The sequence below is a fragment of the Ambystoma mexicanum genome, chromosome 1p (assembly GCF_040938575.1).
Source record: "Ambystoma mexicanum isolate Mex_15411 chromosome 1p, UKY_AmexF1_1, whole genome shotgun sequence".
Lineage (NCBI taxonomy): Eukaryota > Metazoa > Chordata > Amphibia > Caudata > Ambystomatidae > Ambystoma > Ambystoma mexicanum.
In genome coordinates, this window is record NC_090921.1 from 1,075,303,000 (window position 1) to 1,075,326,587 (window position 23,588).

At 41.0% G+C, this 23,588-nt stretch overlaps 1 protein-coding gene across 1 annotated transcript in view; it reads right to left on the reverse strand.

The window, feature by feature from the left end:
• Positions 1-23,588, reverse strand: part of INSRR (insulin receptor related receptor) — a 672,290-nt gene that overhangs the window by 564,572 nt on the left and 84,130 nt on the right. Inside the window, exon 2 of the mRNA XM_069604567.1 lies at positions 9,806-10,354. Within this exon, the coding sequence (XP_069460668.1) occupies positions 9,806-10,354 (549 nt within the window). The remainder of the gene's footprint in view (positions 1-9,805; positions 10,355-23,588) is intronic.

Genomic DNA, 23,588 nt, shown 5'->3' on the forward strand with positions numbered 1-23,588 from the left:
TCCATAGAAAGCAATGCAGAAGTAGAGTAAATGAAAATAAAAAAAGTGTCCAAAATAAGCATCCATCTCTAGCAGAATTTGTACAAAAAATTCAAACAAAAGATCCAATAGAGTCATTAAGCAAAAAAAAAAAAAAATCTTCCAGTACAAAAACTTTGCCTCCTCTTTCAATATGTAAAACGAAAGAAAGTGATTTACAAGAATTTAGCTACCACTACTGCTAACACTGCTCCTATAAATCTTGATGTAGTGGCAAGTAAACATACCCAAAAAAATATTTTACAAAAAACATTCCACCACAGAGTCCTTCAGAATCTTATAAAAACAGGAGAGAAATCATGCACAGCCCTTAAAACCTACCATAGCAAATTAATCTTAGAAGCTCTCAGTGCAATCAAAAGTAAGTTATTTATTTTAGTGTTAGAATGAAACCACTAACAAAACTAACTACTAAATTACAAGACTTCTCAATAAATGGAATGTCAACAAAAATAACTTCTTAAAATATCTGTGGAGGTGAATGGAGTCACACCACAAGCACAGAACCATATTTCAATGAACAAGCATACAAACAAAAGCAAACAAACAATTGCCATACACAGCAGTGGACGAGGGTATGAAAAAAGTAATAATACCATTATGGAACAAGAAACATTGCTCACAAAAATATCCCCAGAAAACTCAGTATCACCTCTCCATCAGATTGAACCAAACCATCCAGTATACAAATGGCCGTGCACGTCAATGTGTAACATTGACAAAAAAATCTTTACGCCAGTTCCTCAATCAATATGTAAAAGGCAAAGACATATTCAAAATGAAACTTCTACAAAACATGTATACCTGTCCAGTGCGCAAACACACAGGACTACAAGGACATTCATTAGCCTGCATTTCAGGACCTAATTGCAAAAGCACCTTCCATCATATCAAATGATATCAACACATCATTCAACTATAAGAAATCTAGTCCATAAACTGTACTATGCTAAAAGTCCAGCTTTAGCATTGGACAATTTAAATAACAATCTTCTACATGGTACAGCCAAAGAAATAAGAGCATATCCAGAGAAAATATTTTGGAAGTGAAAGCCACTTACAAAATGCAATAGCTTTACAACAGACTAGGAACAATTCAACAAATGGCAACCTTCTACTACACACGTACTTTTAAATTTTTTTTGTATATCCGCTGAAGTACCAAACTATGGTTGTGTTGCCGCAGAACTTTATAAAAGTAACACAAAAACTGTAGCCATAACGTACAAAATAGAAGACAATGAAGATTCCAAATGGTTTGAATTAGCTCGCTACCTTATAGCAGAAAACAAATACAAAATAAATGGCCCCTTAATACTTTGCAGTTACTGCACTGCAAAACTTGACTACAACCAAACTCATTCTTGTGCTATCACAAATAATTTAGAATTATTCCCACTACCAAAACCCTTGCAACAACTCAATTCATACGAGACCATCATAATTCAAACAGTGCATCCATTTCAAGCAATAATACGCCTTCAACCAAAAACAGCAAAATTACCTCCCTCAGAATTAGTAAAAGGCCTTTGTGGCAAAGTAGTTTATTTACCATTAGACCTGAAAGAAAATGTACACAATCTAGGAGTGCAACGTCCAATAGAGCAATCTTTAATTGTCTTAGTAAATGATGTACCTACAAAAGACAAAACAATGTGGCAACAACTCGTAGACTTAGATAAAGTTAGACAAGCCTTGCAATATCTAAAAGACAACAATGAATACTATAAAGAAATTAATATTGAAGAAAACCTGAGGGAAACGACTGAAAAAATTCAAGAGTCACCAGAAACTTGTCAATTTGAACTTCTAGATCCTGCTACAGTATCCAATATTTTAGACCATTATACAATTCATCCATTACACTCTAAAGACACCATAGATTATGCACTAGAAACGTACCAAATGCGACAAACCAAAGGATCACCAATCAGCATATGGGAAGCACATGCTTTTCCTCTACTCTTTCCTACTGGGAAAGGAGGAAGGTACAATGATGGACCCACTCATATAACAGCATTAGAATACCGCTCGTTACAAATGTATTCTCAAGATCCACATTTTGTCTAAATCTGGGAATACATATTCCACCTACTCTATGAAAGTGAACTAGCAACTCTATGCTACGGAGTTGCACACACATTGAAATCAGGTACCCACTTTCAAAATATATCAGCTACGCAATTACTACAAAAAGTGCAAGAAAAAGATAGATGAGGTTTTACAATCAAGCATTACAAATCTGTTAGCAAACATGCATGATACTAAAGAGTACTTACTGGTTCTGACGTCACAGAGAAGTACGTTGTATGATAAGAAACCTTGGGCCATCCACTTGGTTTGTTACATTAAGTTGTGCAAAATATGCACAGGAAGATTTACATGATTTCCTAAGCATATCAAACAAAAACTAAACAAACATAGATATACTAACACCTGGAGAACTTTGCTCTCTAGAGCCTGTTAATGTTTCAAGATATTGCCATCATCGCTTCATTGCTATGCTACACTTTATTTGTAATAAAACTGTTCCTCCCCTCAGAGAAGTGCAACACTTCTTTTGGAGAAAAGAATACCAAGCCAGAGGAGCACCAAATATCTACATGCTTTTATGGATTAAAGATGCTCCTAAATTTGGTCAGGACAGTGATGCCACTGTTCTACAGTTTATCAAAAAATATGTCACTTGTGAAATTCCATCAGAAGCAACAAATAGTGATCTTCATGCACAAATTGTACAATTTCAAAGACAAATGTGGGAAATATTGTCATCGCAAATACAAAAACAAAGGGAAATACAACACCAAATGCTGCTTTGGTTTCCCTAGACCAGTTACAGCAACAGGTCAAGCAAACAACTTCATGTTTTCAATTAGACATACTGCTAAAGGTACATCACCTAAGAACACATATTACATAAAAAGAACAGAAGAAGCAAAATATATCAATGATTACAATGTAATCATTGCCCTCTTATGGAATGCAAAACAGATGTGCAGTAAATTGCAGACAATTCCACTGCAGTTGCATGATATGTTACAGCCTACTAACCAAAGTAGAAAAAGCAGAGCTTCAAGACCTCTGGGATGACCCATCATCTTACAAAACACGGTCTCAGAAATTGTACAGCTTAGGCATAAAAATGCTATCTCAGAGAATGTGGCTGCTATGAAGCTGCAGATCGTTTAACCGGTACTGCTTTGTATGGAAAATCTGAAAATATAGTAAGGCTAAGTCTTGGTCCTGCTAAATCTAGAAAAAGAGTTCTCAAATCATACAATAACATAGAAACAATAGCCAAAAATGATCCGAACAGCCAAGACATTTTGAAAAACAATTTACTAGACACATACTACCCAAACAGGAGTACCACTTTAGAAACCATGTCTCAATACCACATAGCCCAAAACTTCACATACAAAAATAATATAAAACCAGATGAAAATAAAAGGTAAATGCAGAGTGACAAATTGTGAAGGCAGTTTAGTGAAACTTACCAAACGGAGCTTAATGAATCATATCAAATTGTCATTTAAAACTCCTCAACATAAAGAACTATATCATATGTCCCTGCTACAACTTTTTAAACCATGGAGAAAAGAAGAGTTACTAGATATCTATGACTCCTATGAAGACGCTTTCAAAGCAAAAGAAAGCACTATAACCGATGTAAACTTTACACAGTACAAAACAATGTTGCACAATGAACAGCAACACAAAGAATAACTCCAGGCCCAACTAGATAAAGACACTCCAGACAGTAGTCAACCTTCTATAACAGGAAGCCAAGAACCACCGCAACGGCCACTAATAGCAAATGAGGCAGAACTAGCCATGACAGAAGTAGAAAACACTTGTGTCACTATGAAGAAGATACAGAAGACTGAACTGCAATCAAAACTGAACAATGAGCAGCATACCATTTTTCAAGATGTAACAAAAGAAATTGCACATGGTGTACAACATGAAAATAAAGAATGTACCTGCCAAAATACAAACCTATATTACTCAGTGGTCAAGCTGGTTCAGGCAAAACATTCTTAATCAAAAGCATCAGCAAGTTCCTTCAACAATTGACAAACAACAAACTGTCAGCTGTTCTATCTGCCCCCACAGGCTTAGCTGCCTACAACATAGGTGGTGCCACTTTACACCGATTACTACTCCTTCCAGTAGAACACCAAAACAAATTAGAATATTACAAACTTTCTACAGAAGCTGCAATGGAACTACGCAGAGTGTTAAAACAAATGAAAATGCTACTAATAGATGAAGTGAGCATGGTCTCCAACGTAATGTTGGCCTTGATTCTCCTAAGATTACAAGACGTACTGAAAACAAACTACGAATAGCTCTTTGGAGGAAAACACATGATTGTTGTCGGAGATCTTCAGTTGACACCAGTGAAAGGTGAACCTATTTTTAAAACCTTAGGACACAAACTCTGCTGTAAAACTGTTGGCAGCATAGGAAATGTCAACCTTTGACAACATTTCCAATACAGAGAATTAACAAAACATGCACCAGTCTGCAGACCTCACATACACCAACATTTTAAAAAGTATTCGAGTTGGTGTACTATCTCAAGAAGCACAAGCAATATTAAAAACCCAGCACATCCATGCACTCTATGGCCATAACTCATGTGCTACTTATGTCATGGAACAATTAGCACGAGAAAATGTCAATTGTATGTCCTTGATGCCAACTCTTGCAAGCTGTTCCAAATTCAATGAAACAATGTTAAAAAAAGAAATGCAACCAATAATTGAAATTTGCCCCACAGACAAACTGGACATACATGGTATGACACTACCCATGCATCAAACCACAACAAGACTAAATACCTTAGAAAACATCTCCAACACAGCTGGTTTAACTGTAGAGTAATGCTTAAACGTAACCTTGACGTGGAGCAAGGACTAGTTAATGGAGCACTTGGTACAGTTGCTGGCTTTCAAACATACCCACGTGACAACATTCAGTTTGTCAATATTCTCTTTGACAAACTATCAGAAGTAAAAAATATAGGACGCTCAACAGCTCGATTCCTTCTTTTCAAAGACATGTATGTAAGCAGAGAGCAATTTTCTCTAACTCTAGCATACACAGTCACCATTCACAAATCACATGGTCTTACCCTAGATAAAGCATTAATAGATATTGGGACAGTCTTTAAAGAAGGCATGAGCTATGTAGCACTATCACGCTTACGTACACTTGACAGACTATTTCTAATCAACTTTGATGCAAGTAAAGTAAACGCAGATATTCCTTGCATTTTAGAATACAATTGACAACGCTCACTGTACACCCCTACCATCTAAAAACCTATCCTGTTCCACAAAAAAAACTAAATGTTGTAAAAAAAAAACTACTTCTAACAGAAATGCAACAGGATCTAACTGCAAATCCTCCAAAGAGAGTAAAAGAAGCTAATACTTCATCAATTACTACAACCAAAGAAGAATCTACTACTCAAAGTAACTCAGGTACTTCTTCAAAGAAGTAACACACTCCGAAAGAAATGACTTGGACACAGAACTATCTGGTCCATTCAAATTTTCAAATAGTGTAAATTGCTACACAAACGTAGCAATAAATATTCTATTCCAATTGCCACCAATTGGTGACAACATTTACATGCACAATACAGACCAATTGTGTTTGCAAAGGTTAGTCCTTCATAGAAATGCAAGCAACAATCCGGACAACACATACAGTGTTCATGGAATAACAAGAATTGGACTACTGTGCTAGAATGGTGAAATTCACTATAAACTCACAAGAAGATCCACAAGAATGTCTAATGTACTTACTACAAGTACTGGAAAACAAAACCATACTTATAAATGAAATCTTCCAGATTTCATACATCTGGAAACATACATGCACTCTCTGCAACAATGTGGCACAGGAACAAATCCCTAAAGAATGCTTTGTGTATGTATCCATACCTAACTGTGAATCCGTTCCTTTTCAGCAACTTGTACAAAATGCAAACCATGGCAGATTATGTACTACCTGTAATTCAGATAATCGCTCCACCTTACAAAAACAAACACATAGTAAATACGTAATACTAATGCTTCTACGTTACAATGCAGATGGTACCAAAAACAACTGCAAGCTGACTGGATTCACACATGGTCAAGTATCACTTGGTAAGAAAACCTTCACAACAATAGGCATACTCTACCACACAGAAGCCACAACCAATGCATGTCACTACACTGCATATATTTAAAAAAAATTAGTGTGGATGGTTCGAATGTAATGATAGTAGCATTACTCTAAAGCAGAGATTACAATGCTTATTTAATATTCTTAAAACCAAAATTTAATAACTAAACTGTGCATAAACATTCTATTAGAAAACTATAAAAAGTTCAAATATGTCAACAGGTATCTAACTGGCCCAAAAATCTGCAACAACCCAACAGATAGATGAGCAATTTAAGAATATAAATAAAAATCTATAACCAGTTAGAATTCGCCAATAGGTATCTAACAATCTGCATCAAGCCAACAGATAGCTCATTAGCCAGAAACGACAAGTAAACACTGAAACCAAAGAAAGAAATGTACTGCACCATAACAAAGGTTTTTCTTTTATCCAACATGGATTTTTTTCCCACAGACCCAATGATTTAAGAAACAAACACAAACTGAGCAAATTGCACAGTACACTGGTTTATAAACTACTAAATATGAGGGTCGAAATAAAGCAGAAATATCTATTATGCAATGCAATGACTACCTACACTAACATGATCTTTTCTTTTACCACATAAATTGAAAAAGAATCTGTTCCAGTTACCCAAGTCATGAAAAAAATATATCCAATCACAAAAAAACAGTAAGTATATTATAATACAACTCACAAATACTGCTCCATAACACAATCATTGAAGCAAACAACTAACCATACAGCACAATACAAAATGTTTACTTCCATGGATATGTTATACCGCAGTGCTTGTTACCAAACTCTACAATCTTAATTACATGACATAGCCAAAACTTCACATACAAACTATACAAATCAAACAGTACACAAACTGTAGATTTGCGGGTATTTGGGTGCCATGCACCCAAGACTCGAGGCCCTGGCATAAATCACTGCAGCATATCACACCCATAGAATCAAACATTTTAACTGGCTATATGGGCTATTGCATTTTTTATGTCCGCGGACAACCGTGGTGACCGCGGACATGACAAACACATCAGGGGCACCTGCCACCTAAACAAATACAGCATTTGACCCATCTCTTACTCCCCCCCCCCCCCCCAACCTCCCCAAGCACTCTTACACACCAACCCATTCCTCAAAGTTGTATTTCTCCCTCGTTCGTCCCCGCGCTGTCCGCGGATCCAAGATGGCGGGTGCATCAAAACAATGTGAGGCACCTCACGCTTCATTCCAGCCAATCAGCGAACACGTTGCATGTCCGCGGACATGAATCAAGCAGATTAGCCACTCGGTGTCCTGTCTGCGGAGCGAACAGGGAAGTGTGTCCGCCGAGCTGACAGACATCACTAATTGTTTGTGACTTACTTTTTGGTAATTTTTAAAAAAAAAATACTCTGTGGATTTTCACCAAATTTACGAAAGCATGCTTTCGGGACCAAGCTGCTGCTCCCGCCGCAAATTTGGTAAAATTCCATCCAGCGGTTTAGGCTGTAGACATGAGCAAAGTTTTTTCCCCATTCAGTCTATGGAAAAAAGGCATTTTGGGACCCCCCTATAACTTTGCCCACCCGGACCAAACCTCACCGAACTTTGCAAGAAAAATCAGAGTGGGCCATATACTTTTTTTTCCAGGGAGAGCGAAGTTATAAGCCACCCAAAAAGTGCTCTTCCTATGGGTTTAGCAACTTAACCAAAACTACACAGCCACTACCGTGGAATATATATTCACGGTAGTGGCTGTGTAGTTTTGGTTAAGTTGAGATATATATATATATATATTTGAGGGGAAGTTAGGGAGGGGTTTGCAGGGAGGTATCCCCCTGCATTTTAGACCAAAAAAAAGGTCCAATAAATTTGATTAAGTCAAATCGACCCAAACCTTGCCAAACTTTGGCAATTATCTTAGGAAGAGAAGACACAAGGCTCATGATCTAGTGGGCTAGGGTGCACAGTTTTTTTATTATAAAACTAATCTGCATGGGAGACTTAGGGGTAACTGAGGGGTAGATATAAGTGGCTGAAGTGTACCCAACACAGGAGTGCATGGAGGAAGTACTGCAAGTGCGTGACAATTAAGGGCAGAGGTCCAAGTTCTGACAGTAGGTGTGGAGCACGTGACAAGGATAGGCGCTTGCTTTCACACATGCTTGGTATCCGGATTGGGCGACTCGCATTTGAAATGCAATCTCTTCAGATTAGTGTGACTTGAAGCAATTAGCAAACCCTTCCATCCTCGACCTGGACTCTAGACTCAAAAGCCAGTTTTAAAGAGAAAAAAAGGCGTTCTTGATAAATGAATGTTGACATGACAGCAATCAAAAGGATTCTGCCTATAAGACAAGGGAGGTGTGGATGGGGGCTGGGTATAGTATGAACAACGGGCTACATACATTTAACTGTGCACATAGCCACTGTAAGGAGACCCATGGTTGTGGTTTATTAACTATAAATGAATGTCTGGTGTCCCATGGTTGGCTTGCATTCTCTTGCTCAAATTTATGTTTTCCATATTGTTTTACATTGCCATGGTGCATGATTGCTGGTTGACTAATATGTAATTTGTACCCTTGTAGCAGTGTCTGTTTTCTAACCTTTTCTGCATTAACTTCTGCTTTTCAGACCTTGCGTGTCGGAGCGCCTAAATTGCTTGAGCCATTTTGTTTCCAATATCCTTGGCACCAGCTTGGGACTACCCGGATTGTAAAAACTTCCTGTAATAAGGACTTTGAGTCTTTATTAAATAATTGACCCACTTTAAAGTAACCTCTTTTCAAAAATAAAAATGCAGCACTCCAAATCCTTCAGCTATGGTGTAGCACATTTTATAAGTTACTAAAGAAGGATAACTATCACTCTGGTGGTCTACAGATCAAAAAACAATCACTTAACATTGTCTCAAAAGGATAGCTCAGCGGCAACGCGTTCGACAACGACGCAGAGAAACGCAGGTTCGATCCCCGGGTCCATACTAGAAACCTCTGAGTATTAAGCACGTTATAACTAACAAACAATACAATTACAATTACTCAGTATTTTATCCTGGACACCTTTTTCTTCGGGTTGAACTTTGCAGCAACATATGCACATTCACGAGGCAAACATGCTCATATATTAACTTCTCTGGACCTCATAAATCCTATAAGAAAGTCCATGAGCCGGAACATGAAGCCAATGCAATAAATCAAGGTTCGGTAATTCTAAAAACTATTCCACAACTTAAGCAACAGATCCCCCGAGATGTAGGTAACATCTGAGAACCGCTTTCAATAGGGTTGGCAAAAAATTTTAAAAAATGTGCAAAGTCCCATGCTGTTTGTAGCCCCAATACTTTGAGAGAGACATTAGAGAGGCCAAGAGCAACCCATGTCTTGTAACCAGGGAGGAAAGCAGAAGATTTCACCATCCCCCCACCCATCTTGAATGTTCTGAACATTGGACTACATGTTTTAGGGTGTGCGACTACTGTACAGCCACATGCAAAGTGATTAACTCGGTTAGATTGCAATGGCAGGAGGGAGATTTGCAATGCTAAAAAAAGTCATCAAATTAGCACATACGTGCAAAGCTTACCATTCTGGCAGTAGATGGATGTCCAGCAGCGATATTCTAGTAGCCCATTAATCTGGGTCTTCACACACAGATCTTCCACGTCGAGGATGCCTGGGCACACATCAGCACATTCCTCCTCTGGCTTGTTCCCCACAATGTAGTTATTTTCTGTGGACTCCAATAGAAGTGTCCAGTCAATGGTGGACAGGTAGCAGAGCTCCTGGTTCCTTTCTATCCGTATGGCCCCCCGTAGGATGTTGGTCAGGCTGTGCAGACCAATGTCGCGCAAATGGGGCATTTCAAAGATCACCAGGGCATAGTTAAAGAAGAGGTCTTTTCCCCGAATTACAGACAAGTTGGGGAACAAATCCCGGAGGCTTTCCAGACCATAAACACGAAAGAGGAGCAGGTATTCTGTGATCACTGTCAGCCTGGGGAAACTAAGGCCATGGAAGTCGTCACTCTTGCTACTGAACATTAGTAGAATCTGCAAATTTCCCTCGATGATGGTGCAGTTTTCCAGTTTTCTTAGTTGGGAGACCTCATTGCGGATATCCATACTGCTACAGACTGAAAATAAAAGGAGAATTTCTCGAGATTAAATTGAAATGGCAGTTTTCTAAAGAATACAAAGAGAACATTATCACAAATCCACTTGGGCCACAGAGAAGATATCAAGTCAGTGTGCTTTCGTTCCTAGACCTCAAACACACTTGGGAAATTGTATTTGTGTGGGTATTGAGGTTCATCTTACCCAATGGAAGAACTGCAGGACGTGTTGCCATTTTAAAGGGAAGAGTGATGTCAAAAACACAATTAAAACAAAGAAAAAGGTAAGAAGCAAATGGTTGATCAAAATAAATCATTAGAAAAAATAAACATCACATCCTACAGATAGACAGTAATAAGATCAGTAATTTATCACCAATCTGGGAACACCTTTAGTCATTGGTTCAAGGAAAGACCCTGAACGCAGAAGTGCAGATTTCATGAACACAGCGCATAGATGGATTACATACATGATAAAGCTATGCGATTGATGGGTCAAACACATGTTACATACACATACTGCTTTCAATGTGTTGCAACATATGCATGTAAACTATTTCAACGCCTGCTTTGAGGTTTCACAATGTGAATGAAATGGTGCAGAGGCACGTTTAAAGTGTGTGTTCATCGAAAGAATCGAAACCATTGTTTATGCTAAATAGCGTGAGTTCTTAAGGTTTGGGTCCATTTCACCTAACACATTTGATCAAAAGGTATTTGACCTTAATTTCGGTCTAAAATGCAGGGGGGGCGGGGGGGTCCTCGTAACCCCCACGCCAATATATTATATATCACGAAAAAAAAGGTCAAAGAAATTCGACCAAATGTTTTTAGGTCAATTATGCTAATACCATTCTTAAATGACAACCAAGTGCAAGCACTCAGAAAATGATCATATTAAAAAAGTTGAATATCTGGCAATGTGCAATTCAAGAATGCTTAAGGCCTACAGGGATGTGCGTTTTTTTTCCCACATGCTATTATGAAAAGAAACAGTCATGATGTTGATACTTTTAATTGAATATGTCCTTAAAGAACGCAAACCCTTGCACCAAGTCACCATCTCAGCAAATCGTCCATTTGAAAGACTTGAGGTAGAAGAAGTCTGCACCAAGCCACTTTATTGTCTTCATATGTGAAAGCAGACTAGTAGATCATTACAATTCGTTTTAGATTTGATCATTAGGACCCTTTCCCTCCCGCCCTCCCCCACAAGGGCTCAATTTAAACTGTAGGAAGTCGCACATTGTTCCCGATTGGGAGGAGATTAGCGAAAAGAGGGATTGAGACTCCAAAGGAAGAATGGGAGAACGAGCTGCTAGAAGTCATGCTACCAAGATGATGTCAATTTCACAGCTATGCAAGACACTCCAAAAGGGGTGGGGCTCAAGGAAAATCCTGGGAGCAGATCCACACATATTGAGGGGCAGAACTGACAAAACTCAATTTGAAAAGACAGGATCAGCTGCTTTTCTGAACGAATGTCTAGGGTAATGTACTTCTGCCCTGGTAACAAATTATAGGGGTTGTATTTCTTTTTTAAAATCAAACCCGTGTGTCTATACATTTTAATCTCTTGAATTAGATTTCACCTTCCTTTTAAATGGTGTGATGTTGAATAGGATTGTGGATGCTCACTCTATTTTTTTTGGGTTAGCTTCTGGTCTATCCACTGGTGTTTGATGCATACTGAGAAGAGCAGTGGTAAGAATTTGGGCATATTGAGCTTCAAATCCCGTTCTACCCTCATACTTCTTTCGGCTATGGGAATTAGTGTGATGAATATAATGGACTCATCACCATTTTCCCAGCACCGACTTCCTTCTATGTGACCAGGGGATGGCAGTCGCCATCTGAACCCTGGGGGCGGATATATGAGGGAGGATCAAATGGGAGGTGACAACAATCGGGTGGAGGTGGTGTCTCCATCAGATGAGATGCGGTATTCCCCCCCCCCTTCCCCTCACGAAGACACTAGAATACCAAAGCTGTTATTGGTTTATTACCTCACGATTTTCCCTTTTTGTAATAATCTGAAACCTTTCCTCTGTCACATCTAGGACTCAAAAACACACATTGAACATCTACTGTTTGTGATGTAGCTTTATATGAAACTTGTGAACACCACCATTCAAGAAAGCCATCATCATCGATGGACTTTGTCTCAGTACCATGAGGATTTATGGGAGTAGAAGAGGAGGGAGGAGTTTATGGAAACTAAGAGGAGCCCAAAGTCTAACGTGCAGACTAGTTGTTTTCCTGAATTTAAGAGCACGGGGCATTTAAGAAAGGCTTTCACACTAATCAGACGGGCAGTACCAGAGAGAACCATGCAGGAGAAAGCGTGTAAGAGAAGAATTAATGCGGTGGCTTGTGTACGTGTGTCACACATACCGGCAATGGCGTGAAGGAAACTCTCCCAGCAGGCACACCTGAAGGACCATCAAAGCACTGGGAGCTGTAGCAGAGCTCCTGGAGGTACTGTCATGCAGAGAGACTGCGTTCTCTGGTCCATGACAGAGGAAAGCCAGCGAGCGTATGTGAAGCCACAGGAAATGCTGGGGAAAGTCTGCATCGTGTAAGAAGCCGACTCAGGGAGGAAGCTTCATCACAGAGGCACGCCAAGAGTCGGAGACGCTGTGAACTACCAGCGAGTCTGCCCAGAGTTGTTGGCTAACCCCAGGGCGTACCAATATACATGCAGCAATTGAATGAACTGTATGGGATTGCCAATATGGAAATTGCTCAAACACAGTTAAATGCAGACAAAACCAAATAGCAATTCAATACCCAATAAGAGGAATATTTCAATACCAACAAAAAGTGCAGCAACAAACCCCAAGCAAATACATGTGTGAGATGCCAATGTGGGGGTAAGCTGAAGCAAGTGTTACCATAGGCAAATATATTCAGCACATCAAAAGTATATGCTACTGAGTTATATTGAAAAGAACAGTGAAACCAATAAGGAAGTCCTAGCAAGAAGAGTACACCAGTTAGCTGACATTTTGGGGGTGGAGGAAGATGCTTGGCAGGGGAGCATACCAGGAGATCTGAAAAGCCCATAAGAGGTTTCCTGGAAGAGGAGTAGATCAGGCAATCAGACAAAGTTACAAGAAAAAATACTTATGGAATTTATTCTTTGAACAAGAACTTTGTGAATCCAGTAAAAAGACACAAAGGAACTTTTGGATATAGAGACTTTTGTGACACAAAGAAACTGCTGTTAAAAAAAACACTTACCATCATCCTAAGTAAAAATATTGGGAAGGGAACCAACCTCTGGATCGAAGGGGTTCTCCTTGGAAAACGCTTTGTTGGAGTTATCCTTATATTTTGATTATTAACACTTTTTCCAAACATCAAGTCAAAGACATTTCCCTGCACCCTTTGTTGTTTTGTTTCTAGTGCGAGGGTCGGATTAGAATGTATGACACAAGGACAGCAAGTTACTAGCTACTTGACACAGATGATCTTTAGTTTTAATTTTCTAGGTAGGGCAATTCTTCTTTAGAATGCCGCTCTAGCCCTATTTTTCCAACTCATTTCGGTTTAATAAAAAATGTCCGACTTTGAGAATGTTCCACCTTTGTGTCCACCTCTCATTTCAGACCCTTCACAGTAGTTCCATGAATTCATTAGTAGGTGAATGCTACAGTTTTAGCTATGTTTTTTTAATTCATGGCTCCAGATTGATATAGCTCATAGCCTTTAGAAGTCAGGGTTTTTGATGGGGGGTGCTGCCCTTGAATTTAGTAGGCTTTCATTGACTTTAAGGGAATCAGAGGGCAAATGAGTCTCCTTTATCTCACAGCACTAATGGGAGTGTATCCTTAAAAATGTGTTGCATCATTTTAGATGTCCATGCATATTGGCAAATGGTTGTAGGCTATAGATTCCTAGAAATCAACCGGAAAAGGGCAGACAACTAGGAAATGAATTGAAGCACATGGATACTCAGAATTACTTGTATGACAATGTGTACTGCTTGTGCGATTGCTCAAGAGAATACATATAAACATGTTCAATAGAACTGCAGGATCATTCGGTGTCCTATCTAAGAGTATAAAGATACTATATTGCAAGTGTAAATATTTGTTTTCTAAGTGAAAACTGAACTGTATAAGGAAATTTGATGACATTTAAATGTTCTTCATTCACAAGAGTAATCAGAATTAGTTCTAGGAGTTCTTGGTGTAGGGGACAGCAATTTTAAAAGTGAACTCATCATGCAGTCATTAGTGGGAGGGGTAGGGGTGAGAGGGTTCTCTTGCAATAAAGAACAGAGGTCTAGCACATACCAAATGCAAAGCTTCATTCTGCTGGAATGCTTACCACTGCCCAAGAGTGGAGGTTAAACTCTGGCCAGCAGGATAGGAGGACGATTTCTAAAGTGACAATGGCGAGCATTCATCAGCTCTTTATTACAGAGAACTGGCTCTATTTTATTTTAAGAAACCCCTCCTTCCAGTGCAATTCTGAACGTGCATTCTGCAGTGATTAATGCCCAACGCACATAGGATGTAATCATCCAGCCAAACCTCAATATACTTCACCAAATATAGACTTGCTCGTAGGAGGACTTCAGAGCAGTTCTCCTGGACTTGCAATTGATTAGACATACAATTGTACCCAGAGATTGCCCAGCTCGAGGAGGCGCAGTAGCATGGCTATGACCTGACACTTACAAATATTGATTGCAATCATTAGGTCAGCCAGGACAACCATATACAAGGCTTCAGTCGTTGATTTTTAGGATGTATTGCCACTCCCGCCCCATGGAACCCTAAAACAAATTATCACACTGATTCCGTTAAAGGCCATATATAAGCCAGTCAAGAAGTTTGGAATGCAGTTAATCTCTGGTATAGACCTCACACCAAACATTCTGATTGTGCAGCCGCATGAAAAGCTGCTTTACTATTCATTGCCTTACACAAATTAGCATATGCACCTCATTTCCCCAAATTATCAAACAACAACCAAACAGAAAATGTTTACAATGCATGGTTAATGGTTTCAATGTGCTTGAAATTAACATTAATGAACATATGAACCCAAAAAACACGAATGGAGTCCTGGGGAGAAGGTCCACGATCAAGCGAGCAAACACGACAGCCCCTCACAACTTCGAATTGCTGACACCCTGCGATTTGGGGAGCAAGCCTTCAAATGCTGTTTTAACCCGATGCCTGAACCCATTCCTTGTCCAACAAAGGGACCCGACCTAGAAATTTCGAGAGACCAAACCATCGCTGAATCGCGAGTAAGCGTGTCTGGTCAGTGTAATCATTCAAGAGCTGTTTGGATGGAAGCACCGACATATCTGTGGGTAGACTTCTATTGACATCTCTAGAGTTCTGAGGGCAGCATGCCAAGACGCTAGAAGAAAACATTCTAGGAGGTTCAACCATCAGCAGTACGAGTTTTATTTATCATAAAGGTGCATAAAACTGCAAAAGTTGACATTTTAGGAGTCCAAATGTGGTCACGTTCTGAACAAAGCATGCTAAGGAATGACTCCTTAAAAAGGTAGGAGTCACAGAATTTAAGAAATTAGCATAATTAAGAAGGGGCTGAGTTACAATAAGTATTAACTTGCTCGAATCTGGTTTAACAATCTATTTGTATAGAAAACATGTAGCAGAGTCTGAAAGCGCAAGACCTTCCTTCCCCTTTCATGTTGGGGAAATCTCTTTCGGTTAACTCTGGGATCCAAACTATCCACTACAGTTCAAAATTTCAATGTGTGAAACATTTCGGCCTCTGCCAAATTAAGCTGACTGTACTTGGAAACGGTTCAAGATTTTGTAGGGAATTAGAAGGGAAAGCAGTATTTTTGGCATAATTAGAATAATGACCAGAACAAAAAAATAAATAAGTAGTCCAGTGCAAACATTGGGTTGGTTACATATCAGAAAATAGTCGGAAAAACTAGTATTCCATGTTGCATACCAACAAGGATGACTGGAATTAGGGCCAGGCTATTAAAATAATCCAATACGAAGTTGTGAAAGATCATATTTCATACACTATCCCAGGAGGCCTTTTTTTTTTTTTTTTTTAAAGGTCTGAACTTTACATTTGCAACCAATTCGATAGTGGGATTCTTGGAACATCAACGACAACATGCCTTTCCCAAGACCAGAGATTTCCTCCTCCCAGAAAATGGTGAGGTGGCCAATCAGGGTAGCTCAGCGAGATTCTTTGAATTTGAAGGAATAGGCTATTGTATTCAGCTTATTAGGGTGCTACATGTACTTTGAGTTATGATATAAAGGAAGTACAAGACCAACTAACATAATTGAACTAGCGGTTTCTGGGGCAACATACACCGTTCTAGCATATCTTAGCGGTCAATATTTCATAGGTGCACTTCTGCCCCCCCCTTCTTAAATAATGGAATTACCACGGATCACTTCCAGGAAGTGTAGGTCCCTATAACTTATTAATAGTCATTGAAAAGGCTAAATGTATAAGAAACGGTCTTTTGAATTTGAAAGGTATATTTATATCAGATGGAATGAGAGGTATGCGGGGAATAAGAACAGTATCTAAATGTAATCCATCGATTACATGGGTGTCTCTGATGTGTCTTTGTAGACGTGTAATTGGCAACCTTGTTCCATTGCAGAGTGTCCATGATGGCATACGATTGCGTAGTAGCGTAATTACAGCACCTATTTTGTTTTCGCTTGTGAGGAGGCATTTGCCCTACAGCATTTTGCTCTTTAGAGACTGAAACGTTGAGCTGGTAATTAATTAATTGTTCATTGACACTGGAACCGCTGTGCCCTGTGTGAAGACAAGTGGGAGTGGAAAGAAGTAAATTGAAATTTTTGAGAGAGAGTTGAGAGAAAAAAAAAATCTCAAAAAGCACTTGCCTAATTTCTGATAAGCCCCTTTTGTCTCTCAGCAGACGCTTGGTCTGTTAGGTTGTACCATTGCACGCTTCTAAGGAAGCTCCGTGCATTGTCAGTTGCTTTGTCATAGAACACTGTTTATAATCTATTTTTGCTGTCCTCTAATAGTTTAACTTGTAATGTACTTGTGAATCATGAGCTTTGACTGGTGGCAAATAAAATGGTTGTTGTTAATGGAGTTCCTTTGGCTAAAACGTTTGTTTTTAGTCCACGTTGTGCCCGTTGAGGTCCTCAATCTGGCAAGTGGGTCTTCTTTTGCACCAGGTGGGGCTAACTATCGCCCAATCTCCATCACTCAGTTCCTGGGCATTCTCCTGGAAAAGCTGGCCATCTCCCAGCTTAATCTTCACTCTGAATCTGTTGGTTGTCTCTATGACCAGCAGTCTGGCTTCAGAGCTGCCAGAAGCGCAGAACCTGCTCTCCTAAACATCCATGAAAACCTGCTCTCCAACCTCGATTCCAACATCCCTTGTTTTCCTCATCTAACTTGATCTCTCTTCTGCGGTTGACCAGGTCAACCATGCCATCCTGCTCAACCGTCTCCGATATAACCAGAGTATCACTGATCAGGCCCTGGTTTGGCCGACCTTCCTCGCTGATCGACCCTCTCAGGTCCAACTTGGGTCCTTCCTCTCCTCTATCTCTACCTGTGGTGTTCAGCAGGGGTCTGACCTCTCTCCCTGGCTGTTCAACCAATACCTGGCACTTCTCGCCCACCGCATTGCTGCTCTCTACCCCAACCTTGAGTGCTATGCGGAGGACACTCTGCTCATTTTCAGGCTCCCTTCAGCCACCTCTTCCTCTCCTTCGCTCATCTTGTATTGTCCACCATCCAGGAGTGGTGTGCCGCCAATGATCTCTGCCTTAATGCCAGTAAGACTATTATCGGCACACCTGCTCCCTCCTTTCTTGTCACACGCTGGCCAGCCTCTCCTGGCCCTCTTCCTGCTCCTACTTGTGAGGCTAGAAACCTCTGGATCATTTTTGACTCCAGACTTTCCTTCTCTCCTCACATCTCTGACGTCTCCAAGAAGTCCCACTAACAGCTGCACCTCCTCCGAGGTATTCTTCCTTTCCTCTCCTTCCCCCAGATACTCACTGTCTCCAGAATTCGGGTTCTCTCTAGGCTGGACTACTGAAACAGCCATTTTCTAAATGTGCCTACCTCTACCCTCTGGAACTCATCCAAAATAGGACTGCGAGACTTATCCTTGGTGACAAGCCTAGGTATCCTATCTCTCCAGGACTGAAATCGCTGGACTGGCTCCCAGTGGCGGCGAGGATCAAGTTCAAAACCCTCTGCATTGTCCACAAGGCCTTCTGTGGCCTGGGACCTTAATACCTTCAACTCTCTCTTCCTAAATATCTTCCTTTGCAAACTCTTTGCTCATCTGCCTCCAACTCCCTCAGGGTTAGTCACTTCTCCAAGCAGAGAGTTGGTGGTAGATCTTTCTTCTGCTGGGGCCTCCCTCTGGAACAGCCTCTCTGAAACTTGAGGAGAAACCTCTCCGGTTTCCGGAAGCACCTCAAGACCTTCCTCTTTGCTTCTGCTTTCTCTCCTCCTCTCCCCTGATGATCTTCTGGCTGAATCTGAAACTGCACTGGTTACCTGGCTACCCTCTGATCTCAGGCCCAGGTCTCCTCTCTGCCACTTGCACACCCCGCACTGCCCCCTGGCAACCCTTGCACTCGGGGACAGTTTCTGTAGCCCTACAGCCCCTACTAGCACTTCGATCTCTGCACTTACCCTTGCACTTGACCTGACTGCACTCTTATTTATGGTCTTTATTTACTGTTATCCAATGTACAGTGCATACTGAACTGAATGAAGAATACATGGCTCTCCTTATTGAACAAATGAATGAATGAATGAAGGAAACAAGAACAAATGCCTAGATTGATTTACTGCATTGAATAAAACAAGCAAGGAGGCACTTAATTAACCAACAGTAACCCTTATTGAATACTCAAGTGAAAATAACATACCTAAGGGAAAGCCACATAAAGAAATGAAAATAACATTCTGGGCAAACTGAACTACTTATTTGAAGGCAAGTAACTTTGAATAAAGAAGAATACAGATTGATAAACAACATATATGATAAACTTGTGAAGCTGTGACTTAAGAAACTGCCTTTTTATCAAACTATTGAACTTTGAAAGAAACCTGGAGGTTCCCGGTTGCATGACCTGTAGTGGGTGCACTCTGTTCTGAAACTGCGCCAAGACCCGAGAACTACTATATGCTGATTCAAGAACTATTGAAATCAAATACTAGGTTCATGGTTGCGTTACCTTTAATGTGTGGACTGTGCGATCTAAAACTGAGCCAAGACCAGGAAACCATTAAAAAGGATAACAAGGATGTTTGCTGTGGTGAAGGAAGGAAACAGATGGTGAATATCAGACTTGGGGAAGGGAACCCTGAGTTACAAAGTCTTGTGAAAAGACCAGTCTACAGAGAAAGCTTGAATATATTTCTTTGTGTCGTATTTGAACATTGAACTTGGGGGAAGGGAACCCTAAATAGTGGTGCCTTGGAACCGTTTCCCTGGAGCTGTATTGTATGCTTGGAACTTTATTTTCTTCAAGTCTGTGCGAAGGTAAATTGAACATTGTGTTGAACTCATTGACATTGGGGAAAAGAAGCAGAAGAAGCAGCCAAAGCTGGAAAACAGCTCAGAACTTTGAATCGCTGCTTAGTTTACGGTTGACATCCCTACACCTTGGTCTGTATTAGTTGTGAGGGCAAGGATAGTATTTGAACACAGACTGAATTTTACATTGAACTTACTGACACCGACTTCCTTAGTTTATTTAGGTAGGGAAAGCCCACATTCGAATAGGGCACGTTAGGCCCGATTCCATCCTGACATTTTCTTTAATAAAAGATTGTTCAACTTTGAATCTGTTGTCTGTGTCTCCTTCCATGATGCCAACCTCACAGTTCGCTCAATATAAATCCATTTAATTAAATTTGTAAACTGCCAATGTAATTCATTTAGCTGTAGTTGGTAAAGTGCAAGCTATAAAGTGAAGTTTATTACAGCCGGTTAAATACCCCACAATAGTGCTCCAGATGACTTCACCCAACCCAAAGTTCAATCCAAATTTGAATGCTGTGGCAATAAGCCCCTCGACGGTGGGCCAATACCGCCTCAGGTAATGCCACCGGGGCCCATGGTTACAGGCCCAAGCGTAGGCAAGCAGGACCTCACTGGGAGAAACTCCCCTACAATACTACTCCTCCTCCTCCCCCTCCCACCCACCCAGGATCAAGGAACCCCAAATGTCCATCCCATGGTGGCATTCGTGGGAATGTTGCACAAAACAGAATATAACCCAGAGACATGAGTGAATAGAACACTAAAATATACTGTTGCCTGCCAGAATAGGGATCTGTCCCTTTAAAAAGAAATCGCCATTTAACTGGGAACAGGAGATGCCGGCAAGAGTAGAGGCAGAGAGACGTATATGCATGTAGGGGTCCCCCCCCCCTTGCCGCGTAACACCCGAGAGGGGAGGAGTCCCAGAGATCTGTGGAGCCTGCAAGCTTCCAAACTGCTTTCGGAGTGAGAGCAAAGGACCGGTCGTGCTGTGTCTAGGAACTGACTGTAGTGGTGTAACCACAACGACTTTGTGCTGGACATGGTGCTTCCAAAACAACATCGAAACCACTGCTTTGCAAAAGCAGCAAACCATTCAGATAGCCACAGTATTACTAGCTCGCACAGCGAGGGAACACAGAATGTGAGACACCGGAGAAGACCGAGACTTTAAGAAAAGAGAAAACTGAGCGGATCCAGAGTGAAAAGAGGCCCCAGAGATGTTTCCCCACCGTATCCAAGGTAGATGGGAGAACGGGAGACCCAGGAGGCCAAACTGGGGTTCTTTATGGAACAGACTAAACTCTTCTTTTTAGAATTGATGAGAAAAAGGAACTGTGAACCTCAAGAAGTGGAACTTTAATAACGAGAAAGGAAGAATAACGATAAATGTTGGAAAAGAGGCCAAAAACGGCCTGAGATGACTATACCCTGGGAAGAGGGGGGGAAAATATATGGACTGTAAACCAGGAGGAGAAAATCATATGAAGGAAGGGGAGATCCTAGAGAGTCCAGATAAGAAACAAAATACTCCGAGAGGGGGAACCTTAACTATCAGGCATGAACATCACAGCTAAGAAAACCTGTGGTACCAAAGTATCGACTCATGGAAAGCAATCCATGAAGTGGGGATAGACCCCACAGATCTTGTGAAAGAATTACAAGAACTGATAGGAGTCTATTTGAAATTAAGCTACTGGTAAAGAAGCTTGAAGACAATGAGAATATATTGAGAGAAAGGATAGTCGGGAGAAGGGAGACATTCTCCTGACCTTATTTTTGATAGGATAGTGGTAGGGTCAGTTCTGATTCATTCGTGGACAGGGGACTATTTTGTGTTTAGACTTCACAACAACAGATGAGCGCCTCAGTTATTACGGGGAACATCCCTATAGTAATAGGGAAAGATGGGCTTTTTTATCATTTAATAAACATCCAATCGTAATGTCAATAATGTTTTCACGTCCTTTTGACCATCCACAGCGCTCAAGATGGATTGGCGCTGTGAAGGGTGGGTGCTAATTCGATAGGAGAGGTAGTGTAGAAGTATTCAAGAGTAGAAGGGGACACCAGTTCTCAGGCATGGCACAGAAGCCTATTGTATCAAGAGGGAGATCCGAAAAGTTGAATCTTCCAGCTCTGCAGTGGACTCTGTCTTTGGTACTTTGCCCCACTCTCGCACCGATGCAAAGCAGCCAAGCACATTGTGGGGTCCCATTATCCTACATATTTGTCAAATTGAGCTACAATCCCCACACCTCAGCAGGTCCACTTTTTGCAGAACAATGTTGCAAACTGTTTCAGTACAGCTGCCCCTCATCCAAAGGAAATGCAATGCACTGTTCCCGGCCACCTACCCCTACTTTCTTTCCCCCTACAAGAAGTCTGCTACATTTTCTAATCAAACTAATAATCCACAATGCAAGCCCTGAACCGCCATGGCAATTATTGCAAATGGGCAGGGAGGTTCATTTTGCCATGCCCCTGTAATGGTACTGCAGAGGGTGGGGGAATCTGTGAACTTACACACCCCCAGATCAGTTTCCATTCCCCTTCACATCTGCCAGATGAGCACCAGCTGGTGAGCACCCTCATGATCACTTCAATGTCCTGTGCTGAGCCTTAGCCCGTAAACTGCAGCAAAAGCCCATGCCTCAAAATGCACACAATTGAGTCCAGCCCATACTACTTCTCAGTGCTACAGTGCATCAGACAATAACGGTTGGGTTTTTCTGCACCACTATCACACAAGGATGTATGTGGCACACACATGGTTTTGCAAAGTTGTTTTAAGCAAAGTGGAATGCCAATCGGCTAATCTGTGAATGGATAAATGGTAAAAGAGCTGGCTGTTGATAATTCCATGATGCTCCTCAAACACCTGTGTGGCTTGATGCCAACTGGGACATTTAATTGTTAACTTTGAGCTGAAATTTTAAATGGCATTGCTGACAAACCATCCCCCCCCCACCCTCACAAGTACCTTCTTGTGATCATGTGCCACCATGCCAATTCGCACCAGGGAACAACCTCACCACCCAATCCAGTTCTGCGACCTAGTTCTCATGCAAACGATGCGGTCTTAAGGCCCTCAAGTAATTTACTTCCAAATACACAATATTGTTGTTATTTTGCATTTATATAGCGCCTTATATACCATTGATATGGTCTGAAGGCGCTGGTAGGTTGAACGCCCTTGGGAACCAAAGTTCAGATCAGTAGAGGGAGTCAGAAAGGTGAGTGTGAGCACCAGGTATGTGTGCAGCTCGTGCGGTATCTGTGAAATAGCTGCTTTCTAGCAGTAGGTGTGATGGTTGAGGGATCAGGAGTATGTGTTTGTTCTGGCAGGATTTATCCAAACCGGAAGTGGCTGCGTTAGGCCGGAGGAGAACACCTGGCTGGGGGGTTGTGTAACCAGCATTGATTACTTAGAATGATGTGGAGTGAGCGGCGGATGTTGGTATGAGAACAGTTATACCGAATGGTGTCATAGTATCTCTGTGTTCTAGTTGAGTGGTGATGTAAGGAGAGAATAAGCATGGTGGTGAGATATGATGCACACCTGTCTGCCCCATGCATGCACTCCTGTCTGCCCCATGCTCTACGCATTCGGCAGCTCTATGTATTCATCCATTCTACGCACTCATCAGTATTGGATGCAATCTGATTGTTCGTTCTACGTACTCGTCCGCTCTACCCAACATGTCCGTTCACTCTGGGCACTTG